Genomic DNA, 11,007 nt, shown 5'->3' with positions numbered 1-11,007 from the left:
GGACTCCCGCATGGCCAACTGCAGTTTGAGACCTGGACCTGGTGGCTTGAAAATCACGTTGGGCATGTGTGCATGTGCCCAAGACTCTGGGAAGAGAATAGAGAAGGGACTGCAGTGTGGCCGTCCCCCTGGATGATTCCTCGCTTTCCCGTTCACTGTCTGTCTCTCTCTGGTGAGCACACATGCTCTAAGGCAAAAACCTCTACCCACCTACCCCCCAAAAAATCATACTTACTAGGCACCCCTGTCCTTTCAGCTTTGAGAAAGGTACCAGAGGGATTTCCTTCTGTTTTAATTCAAGGTGGGATTTAATTTTTTTTTTTAAGAGAGATTTTTGCTATAGGGCACATGTGCTCGCTGGACAGAGAGGAACAGAGACAGAAGGCAAGAAATCACCCTCCCCGCCCCCAGGGGGGATAGCCATGCTGCAATCCTTTCTCCTCCAGTATCCTCTTGGGATTTTGGGCACGCACTCACACACATCTGGTGTGTTTTAAGCCGCCTGGCCCAGGACTTGAACTGTGGTCAACTATGTGGAAGTCTACCAATGTAACCATTATGCCACCTCCTGGTCCTCAAGCTGGGATTTTAGAACCGGCTTAGTATTCGGGTAAAAATTATCACTGAACATGATGGAAGGAACAGACATCTCTTTTTATCACTAGACAGGAAGTATCACTGGCAATGTTGAAAAAGAGAAGATCCTTTGTGGTTTCCCGTATTCCTAATTTGTACTGCATCCCTGCTCAAAGGAGGACCCTGACCCTAACCCCTACAGCCGGCTGCTGTTGCTGTGGGTTCCCGGGCTCAGTCCTGCACAGGCCTGGATGCCCGCTCCGCATCAGCTCCAGTCGGCCTCAATCATGGCAATCAGCTGGCTAAGCCTCTTCTTCATGTCGGGCTCCTCGGGAGCACGGCGGGCTTTTGTGTGCACCCGTACGTGCTCAGCAAGCTTAGACTTATAAATGAAGCCCTTCCCACAGTCGCCACAGGAAAAGGGCCTCTCGGGCCTGTGGATGCGCTGGTGCCTGAGCACGTGGCCCCTCTCCCGGAAGCTTTTATTACACTCGGGGCAGTGGAAAGGCCTCTCCCCCGTGTGCAGGCCTTGGTGGCTGAGCAGCTGTGCCTTCAAGCGGAAACTCTTGTCACACTGGGGACACTGAAAAGGCTTCTCTCCTGTGTGTGTCCGGATATGCTCGGTGAGTTTAGACTGCTTAGCGAAGCCCTTCCCACACTCACACGAGAAGGGCATCTCCCCGCGGTGCTGCAGCAGGTGGGCCTTCATGTCAGCCTTCACGCGATAGCTCTTGTCGCACTCCGGGCACTGGAAGGGTCTCTCCCCCGTGTGCAGGCGCTGGTGGCTCAGCAGCTGCCCCCTCAGGCGGAAACTCCTGTCGCACTCCGCGCACTGGAAGGGTCTCTCCCCGCTGTGCAGGCGGAAGTGCTCCGTGAGCTTGGACTGCCTGGTGAAGCCCTTGCCGCACTCCCTGCAGGAGAATGGCCTCTCTGTGCTGTGGGTGCGCTGGTGGGCCTTCAGGACGCCCTTCAGGCGGAAGCGCTTGTCACACTCTGGGCACTGGAAGGGCCTCTCGCCGCTGTGTACCCGCAAGTGCTCGCGGAGCTTGCATGGGTGGGTGAAGCCTCTGCCACACTCGCTGCAGGAGAACGGCCTCTGGCCACCGTGCCGCAGCCGGTGGGCTCTGAGCATACTCTGCAGGCGGAAGCTGAGCCCACACTCCGGGCACTGGAAGGGCTTCTCATCGCTGTGCAGCCGCTGGTGCCGCAGAAGCTGGCCCCTCTGGCGGAAGTCCCTGCCACACGTGGCACACCAGAAAGGCTTCTCACTGCTATGGACTCGGACATGCTCTGTGAGCTGACACCATCTGCTGAAGTCCTTGCCGCACTTCCTGCAGCATGGCCTTTCCCTGCTGTGCATGTGTAGGCTGACCTGCAGCCTGCCACGCAGGTAGAAACACCTGTTGCACTCCGGGCACTTGAAGGGTGTTGCTCCTGTCCGCACTGTGTGCTGTCTGGTGAGCTGGGCCCTTGTAGGGAAGCACTTGCCACTCTCCAGGCCAGAGCAGGGCCTCTCCCTGCCATGGCTGCTCTTCAGGGTCTCTGTGCCTCCCTCTTGGGGACAGCACTCTTCACAGCCCAGGCCTAGGCCCAGCGTTTGTCCCGAGTGCAAGTCGGACAATGCCTGGTGGCCCTCCCTCCTAGGGGATGGCCTCTCCCCACCGTGCTGGCTCTGGTGAACCTGGGTGCTATTCACCAGGAGACACCTGAGGCCCTGGGAAGGCTTCTCTCTGCTGTGCACAGGCTGGTAGCAGCACATCTGACATGCGGGGCCGCAGCACGGGCCCCACCCCGGATGGGCAGCCAAATGTTTGAGCAGGTGCTGCCTCGGGCAGAAGCTCCTGCCACACTCATGACACCAAAAGTGCCTCTGCACCCGAAGGGGATTCCACTGCGGCTGTGCACCGGCTCGCTTGCTCAACTTCTTCCAGGCCCTATGTGGCGGGTTCTTCGAGTAGCTTCTCTGCTGTGTCACTGAGTGGTTCTTCTTCCAGAAGTTTGGCCCACAGAGGGGGCAAGGATGCTGGGCACTCTCCCAAAAGGGGACTTCTTGCAAGCCAGGAGGACTCAGGGCTCCGAGACCTGGTATTCTCTCTGTCTGGGTAGACTCGCTGGAGCTGTGGCGTGTGAGGGTGAGAGCCCACGTGTCATGTTTCTGTGGGTTCCTGAGGGTGACGCCATGGCTGGGCCTGCAGGGTGCAGCTTCCCTTTCTCCTAAAAAGGGTCCAAAGGAATGCTGGCTCTGAAGAGGATCTAAGCAGAGGTGAGGAGACTTAGCTTCTCCTGAATCCACAGCTTGCTGGCTTCCTAAAATAGCAAACAAAACTTCAGTTAGCATTCCTATTTGTGGCATGACTAAAATTGGTCACCAGTAAGTCATCTGTAAGTGACCACTGGGCCTCATAACCACACAGTGTGGTTCTCGTCCGTGACCAAGACAAGTTTGGTGACAGTCTGTTGAACTTATACTGAACGGACATCTTAGAATAATAGTGAAGAGAGAAAAGTACAGGTCGCAGATGCAGGAATCAGAGTCGGTTTGATGCCCCACTGTCCACTGTGCAGCCTTTGTCAGGCTAATCGCTTTTGGCCTCAGCTCCCTCTCTCATAAGAAATCACCCCCGGGAGTGATCAAGCTCCCTCTCTCATAAGAAATCACCCCCGGCTGTGATCACCCCATAGTCCCCTCTCCTCCATTCTCCTCTCAGGATTTTGGGCACATGTACACATGAGCCCTGTGTGATTTTCACACTGCTGGATCCAGGACTCGAACCGCTCCGTCAGTCATATGGAATCTAGCCACGTTAGCCTCCATGCCACCTGCTGATTTCTTTCACTTTTTTGTGGGGGGAGGGTTGCCACAGTGCATGTGCACTTGCCAGCAAGAGACAGACAGTGAGAGGGAAAGTGAGAAATCTTCCCCCAGGGGGAGGGCCACACCACAATCCCTTCTCAATTCTCCTCCTGAGATTTTGAGCACACGTGCCCAGCATGATTTTCAAGCTGCTAGGTTCAGAGCTTGAACCACAGTCGACTGTGTGGGAGTTCCACACCTTAACCACCACATCACCTGCTGGCCCTGCCCCTGATTTCTTAATACTCACTCCCAAACAGCTCTTGGTCAGTAAGTGGATCAAAATGCAAATCAGCAGAGGAGCATATTATGCTTCCTGATTTGTGTGATTCTTCCCAGTTCCCGAAGGGCTCGCTCTCCTGTTCAATCCAAGATATTAGCTCCGGTTTGGGAAGTCCATCATCTGCAGGGAGAGGTCAGATAGGGTAGTTTAGCCTCCTTGAGCACTCAATGAAAGGCACATAAAGGTGTTTCTCCATTCCTCAAAATCCATTCCTGGGACAATGTAGTAAAAGAGATGTCAAAAGACAGCTTGTAAGTTTATACAAAGAGGAGCAAAACTCTCCACACGTCCTAACAGTGCTTCCTTATCTATTAGGTCTGCTAGACCAGATGTGGTTTTAGTCATGGTCCCCATACATCCAGTAATGCTGCATTCTGCCTAAAATCAAAATGGCAAATGCTTCAATATTTGAAATTATTTAATAATTAAATTTAATAACAATTTATTTAATCAATAATCAAATTATTTAATAATAGCCAAATCTCAGGTGTTCTTTTGTTTTGTTACCTTAAGAGAGGTTTTTGCTATAGGGTGCATGTGCTTGCCAGAAAGACAGAGAGAGACAGAGAGACAGAAAGTGAGAAATCACCCCCCAGGGGGGATGGCCATGCCGCAATCCCTTCTCCTCCATTCTCCTCTCGGGCCCTTGGGCACGCATGCCCACGTGCCTGGCATGAACTTAAGCCACTGGGTCTGGGACTCAAACCACAGTCAACTATGTGGGAGTCCAGCGACATAGTCATTCCACTAACTGCTGGTCCCAGGTGTTCTTTCTTTTTAGTTTGCCATAGGGCACATGTCTGCATCAGAGACAGACAGAGAGGAAGAGAAAGAAAGGGAAAAAGCACCATCTAGGGGGATGGCCACATCATTGTTTTAACCACCATGCTACCTGGCTAGCCAAATAGGAGTTTCATTTTAAAACAATTTTGGCGGATGCAAAAATTGGGTCAAAAAGGATTTTAAAAAACAATGCTGTAATTTTTTACTTAAAATATTCTTAGCACATGGAAGAGTGAGGAGAACAACACACAAACGCCTGGGTGCCACTGAGTTGTGTTGGATCTTACCACGGTGACATGCCCGTTCCAGGTTCCTTACATCTCTGAGTTGCTGCACAGCCTCGTCTCTGCATAGCCCTCTCCAGAGGAGAGCACAGCCCTGAACTTAGTTTTCTTCATTCTCATGCATGTATGTTTATATGACTTTAAATATTTTTATTATTATTTATTTACAGAAGGAATTACTCTATTTATTATTATTATTTAATTTGACCAGAGAGAGACAGAGGAAAAGTGAGAAAGCAAGCCAAGAGGTCTGGGACTTGAGCCACGGTCAGCCATGTGGGAGTCCAGCACCCAGCAAGAAATCACCTGCCAGAGGGGATGGCCATGCCGCAATTCCTTCTCCACTTTCCTCTCAGCATTTTGGTCATGCACCCACACATGCCTGGCATGAGTTTTAAGCCGCCAGATCTGGGACTCAAACCGTGGTCAACTACGTCAGAGTTCAGCAATGTAACCATTATGCCACCTACAGGTCTCCTGTTATTATTATTTTAAAGAGTACTTATATAATTTTATTTATTCCATTCATTTATTTTTTAATTTGACTATAGAGAGATACAGTGAAAGAGAGAAAGCAAGTCACGCACCAGGTCCAGAACTTGAACCATAGTCAGCCATGTGGGAGTGCCCAATGCCTTAACCACTACACCACCTTTTATTATTTTTTTAAGAGGTTTTGGCCTTAGGGTGCATAGTTCACTTGCTAGAGAGAGACATACAGTGAGAGGGAAAGTGAGAAATCCCCCCCCCGGGGGATGGCAACCCCACAATCCCTTCTCCTCCATCATCTCCTCCATTCTCCTCCCAGGATATTGGTTATTCACGCACATGCACCTGGTGTGAGTTTCAAGTCACCAGGTCTAGGACTTGAACTGTGATTGGCAATATGGGAGTCCAGATATGTAACTGCTATGTAATCTGCTGGTCCCTTATTTTTAAAAGATATAGAAGGCCAGAGGACTAGCAGATGGCATAGTGGCTACGTTGCTGGACTCCCATGTAGTCGACTGTGGTTCAAGTCCTGGACTAGGGACTTGAACACATGCCAGGCACGTGTGCGTGTGTGCCCAAAATCCCGAGAAGAGAATGGAGGAGAAGGGAATATGGTGTGGCCATCCCCCTGGAGGGGGGATTTCTTGCTTTCTGTCTCTCTTTGTCTTTCTGGTGAGCACATGCACCCTATAGCAAAAACCTCTCAAAAAAAAAAAATTCTAAGTCAAAAATGTATTTAATACACCTAACACACTGAACAAATCGATCACACCTTAGCCTCAACTACCTTAAACGTGCTCACAACACTTACATTTAGCCTGCAAGTGGGCCACATCATCCAACACAATGTCTGTTACATAATAAAGTGTTCAATATCTCATGCAGTCTATTGAGTACCGTACTGAAAGTATACAACAGAATGGCTGTGTGGGGTCAGCAGATGGTGTAGTGGCTACATTGCTGGACTCCCAGATGGCTGACCATGGTTTGAGTCCCAGATACAGTGGTTTGAAAATCATGCCAGGCACATATTTGTGCGTGCCCAAAATCCCAAGAAGAGAATGGGGACACAGAGACTGCGATGTGGTCAACCCTTCTGGGGGGTGATTTCTCACTTTCTGTTTCTCTGTCTCAATGGCAAGTGCACGTGCTCTATAGCAAGAATCTCTCTCAAAACAAACAAACAAACAAACAAAACAGAATGACTAGGGCTGGCAGATGGTATGGTGTTGAGGTGCTGAATTCTCACGTGGCCAACCACAGTTCAAGTCCTGGCCTGGGCAGCTTGCTTTCTCTCTTTCATCAAATTGAAGAATAAGAAATAAATTAAATTAAATAAATATTTCTTAAAAAAAAAAAAATACAGGATGGCTGGCTGGGTACCCAGAGTATAGCTTCCACTGAATGCATGTAAATCACTTTTGTACTGTCATAAACTCAAAAAAATCTAAGTCAAACCATTGTAAGCCAGGAACGTCTGTATCAGAATCCTCTCAATATAAGAAGTGCTATGGCTGTCAGAGTTAGCAGGAGAGATGGTGGGAAGCACATGAGAACTAAATACCTTATACTGAGGCCAGCAGGTAGCACAGTGGTTAAAGCACTGGAACCCATATGGCCAACTCTGTGGTTTGAATCCCAGATCCGGTGGCTTGAAAAACATGCATGCATGTCCAAACTCCTGCAAGGAGAATGGAGGAAATGGGTAGTCAATCCCCTCTCCATGGGGAGGGGGTGAACTGATTTCTTACTTTCCCTCTCTCTTTCTCTCTGTCTCTCTCTGGTGAGCACACACAATTTTGGTGAAAAAAATCTAAAATATGCAGTGTATTCATGATAGGAAAATCCATTTGGTATGCTAATGATACACAGTAATTACATATATAAAAATTATTAAAAAAAAAACAACTTATTTTTTTAAAGAGAGAATTTTGCTATAGGGCATGTGCACTTGCCAGAGACAGAGTGACAGAAAGCGAGAAATCACCCCCCATGGGAGATGATCATGACACAATTCCTTCTCCTCCTCTCTCCTCTTGGGATTTTGGGTATGCATGCACATGTTCCCGGCATGAGTTTTAAGTCCAAAGATGTTACCATTACACCATCTGCTGGTCCTAATACCTTATTTTCATATACTTAAGGAGTCAAGGGATATAAAGTTGATAAAACATAATCTAGAACTTTAAATGTATTGTTTTATATTATAAACCTAACCAAGGGCCAGCTCATGGCATGGTGGTTAAGGCAGCTAGATAGTTGACTGCACGGTTCAAATCCCTGACCCAGTGGCCTGAAAAACACACCAAGCACGTATGTATGTGTGTCCAGAACCCTGAAAAGAGGAAGACATGGAGGAGAAGGGACTGTGGTGTGACTATCCCCCATGGGGGAGATGCTCTCTCTTCTCCCTCACTTTGTCTTTCTCTGGTAAGCACATGCACCCTTGTGGCAAAATTAAAAACAAAAATGAAAATAAAAAAACTCTAACCAATGGACACACACACACACAATTATCAAAAATTGGGGAGAAGGAGAAAAAGGAGATAGAAGAATAGCGTAAATGAGCTAATGCCTCATTTTCCACAGTAATTAATGCTGTCTAAGCTCTTTATATATAAAAAACGGTGTAAGCCCGTTTAGGTGGGAGGCAACAACTTTAAGAACCAAAACAGAATGATTACAATTGGCATAAGAATGAAATAGATATTTATCTTTCATTCGATACTTCTCTGAAAAGACTCATTTTTTTTTTTCTTTTTTTGGAGAGGTTTTTGCCATAGGGCACGTGCACTCACCAGACAGACAGAGAGAGACAGAGACAGAAAGCGAGAAATCACCCCCCAGGGGGGATGGCCACGCCGCAATCCCTTCTCCTCCATTCTCCTCTCAGGATCTTGGGCACGTACGCACATGTGCCCGGCGTGAGTTTTAAGCCACCGGGTCTGGGACGTGAACCACCGTCGACTACATGGGAGTCCAGTGACACAGCCATTACGCTAACTGCTGGTCCCAAAAGACTGATTTTTTAAATTCATATTTGATGGGACTCACAGATGGCATAAAGTTTAAGTCGCTGGACTTCCACATAGTTGACTGTGGTTCGAGTCCCAAACCAGTGGTTTAAAACTCATGTTGGGCGTGCGTGCGTGCATGCCAAAGACCCTAAGAGAATGGAGGAAAAGAGACTGTGGTGTGGCCATCTCCCCTGGGGAGTGATTTCTCACTTTCTGTCTCTCTCTGTCTTTCTGATGAGTGCACACGCCCTATAACAAAAATCTCTCTAAAATAAATAAATGTTTTAAAACCCATATTTGATAAGTGAAATACACAGATCAAATAAGCAAAAAGAACATCCTTTAGCACAAGCACACAGAGACAGCTACTCTTAAACACCTCAGTGTGTAGCCTCCCCAAATCTCTTTCCAGGGAAGAACGCTACTTTTCTGAAGTGTTTATACCCCACAGTCGAAGCGGTGAGGTAGGACTCCCTGAGGTGGTACACAGGGAACTTCACAAGCACAAACGAAGTTGCTCCTCGGGAGACACTGGTGACCTGAGAGCGGTGGTCACTAAAGCTTCCCTCGGTCACCTCTGACCACGTCACAATGTCTACCCTTCAGTAGGACTGGTGACACTTACGGAAGGAGTAACGGAAGAATGTATGGCACGATGGCTCTCTTGGTTAATTCTGAGACATCTTGCTTGACAACCAGGAGCATCGAGTGACTGTGGCCCCTGATGGGATCCAGTTCCTACTTCCCCACCAGGTTGAATGCGTCTTACCCAGAGAGACAAGAGTCTCGTAGTTGGCTCTCATCACGTGTTTGTAAAGCTCCTTCTGCCACCCCTCTAGGTCCCGCCATTCTTGCTCCGAGAAATAAATGGCAACATCCTCGAAAGTCAGAGGGAACTGCAATTACAGACAAGATACACAGACAGTCACGACCGCTTTAGAACGACTCCAGCTCCTTCTGATCATTAATTTAAAAGTAGAGGACAGGGGACAGCAGGTGGCATGGTGGTTAAAGCACTGGATACTCCCACTTGGCCGATTGCAGTTCTAGTCCTGGACCTGGTGGTTTGCTTTCTTGCTTTCTGTGTGTGCGTCTGGTCAAATGAAAATAAATGAAAGAATAAATAAAATTAAATAAATAATTCTTTAAAAAAAAAAAAAAAAAGGCTGAAAAGAATAGCCTGAGCCAGACGGGGCATAGTGGCTAAGGTGGCTGGGTCGTACATGGCAACCACAGTTAGAGCACTGGACTCGGCCACTTGAAGGGCACACCAGGAATGTGTTTGCATGCCCAAAATCCCATGAGGAGAATGGAGAAGGAATTGTGGCATAGATAGCTCTCCAGGGGTGTGTGGGGGGGAGTTCTCACTACTTTCCCTCTCTCTCTGGCAACTGCATGAAACCAAGAGCAAAAAATAAAAAAAAGAAAAAAAGAAAAAGGGCTCCGTCAGAGGGTATAAACATCTTTGCTTTTAGTAGTCCAGATGGTGACGGTGGGAAAACACTGACCCTGTGTGCGGCTGGCCCACACGGAAAGGGTGTGTGCACGCTCATGATGGGGTCTGGCTGAGGCGGGCGTGGATCGCTGCATCAAGATCTGTTGGAGATGCAGGCTGTCTGTGTCTCCCTCTCTCATGAAAGAAATAAACTTTAAAAAAAAAAAACCTTTGCTTGTGAGCCAGCAGGTGGCATGGAGGTTAGATAGCTAGATCCCACATGGCTTACTTTGCAGTCTGAGTTCCGAACCCAGAGGCTTGAAAATCACATGTGTGTGCTTCCCAGAATCCTGCGAGATTGGCAGAAAAGGGATTGCACAGAGCCATCGTCCCTCGGGGGTGATTTCACACTTTCCCTGGCCGTGTCTCTCCAATGGGGCACGTTCATGCTGCAATTTTTCTACTTTCCATCCTACTGGGATGTTGGACAAGCATGCACACACACCTGGCACGTTTTTCAAGCTGCCAGGGTATGATTCAAATCATACAGTTGGTCACGTGGGATTTGGCTCCTTTAACCACCAAGGGACCAGTCTTCGTATTTAGATTTTTTTTATTCATTGGGAATGTATCTCACTCTAACAAAGTTTTTGATTCCAAATGGAAAAGTGAAGTGTCCCAACAGGGCTTCTGAAGGTCTGTGTCCTGTGTTAGTTTCGTAGATCTGCCATTATAAAGACCATCGTCTGGGTGGCTTAAAACGATAGAAATGTATTGTCTGACAGATCTGGTGGCTGCAAGTCTGAAATGAAGACGTCACGTCTGCAGGACGCCTGCCCGCAGGCGGTGGGGACTTAGCCCGTGCGCGCTTGGCTCCTGGCGGCCGCTGTCTGTCCCGGGCGCTCCTCCTGCAGCCGCAGGACCGTCTCTGCCCCCACTGTCACGGCTGCGCTGCGTCTTCCTCTCTTAAAGGGACGCTGGTCGGACTGCATGAGGGGCCCACCCCTGAGAATTCTGCCTCACGGTGTCCGTGCTGAACTGTCCTAGGGTGCAAGATCGCGGCTGTGCCGAACAGCGACTCCGGCCCAGTCCCGCCTCTACCCTCCGCGGTCCGCCCCGCCCGGCCTAGAGCCACCGGCCCGCCCCAAGGCCCAGCCTGGACCCAGAGCAACCTGACTCGGTCCACCTGTTCGCCCCGCCCGGAACCCGAGCACCCGCCCCAACACTGAGCGCCCGCTGCCGGGCTGTCGTACCAGAGCCTGCTCGGTCCTGCCACCTTGCAA

At 49.2% G+C, this 11,007-nt stretch overlaps 1 protein-coding gene across 1 annotated transcript in view; it reads right to left on the bottom strand.

Moving 5' to 3' along the window:
- Positions 1 to 505: 505 nt before the first annotated feature.
- ZNF786 (zinc finger protein 786) overlaps positions 506 to 11,007 on the bottom strand; it is a 10,825-nt gene continuing 323 nt past the window's right edge. The window contains exons 3-6 of the mRNA XM_027766535.1: positions 10,978 to 11,000; positions 9,059 to 9,185; positions 3,681 to 3,833; positions 506 to 2,883 (exon numbers count right to left, since the gene is read on the bottom strand). Coding sequence (XP_027622336.1) covers positions 842 to 2,883; positions 3,681 to 3,833; positions 9,059 to 9,185; positions 10,978 to 11,000 — 2,345 coding nt within the window. The 3' untranslated portion in view covers positions 506 to 841. The remainder of the gene's footprint in view (positions 2,884 to 3,680; positions 3,834 to 9,058; positions 9,186 to 10,977; positions 11,001 to 11,007) is intronic.

The sequence above is a fragment of the Tupaia chinensis genome, unplaced genomic scaffold, assembly GCF_000334495.1.
Source record: "Tupaia chinensis unplaced genomic scaffold, TupChi_1.0 Scaffold000010_1, whole genome shotgun sequence".
NCBI classification, from domain to species: Eukaryota; Metazoa; Chordata; class Mammalia; order Scandentia; family Tupaiidae; genus Tupaia; species Tupaia belangeri.
Note: the sequence above shows the minus strand (reverse complement) of the source record. Positions and strands in the feature narration are given on the sequence as shown.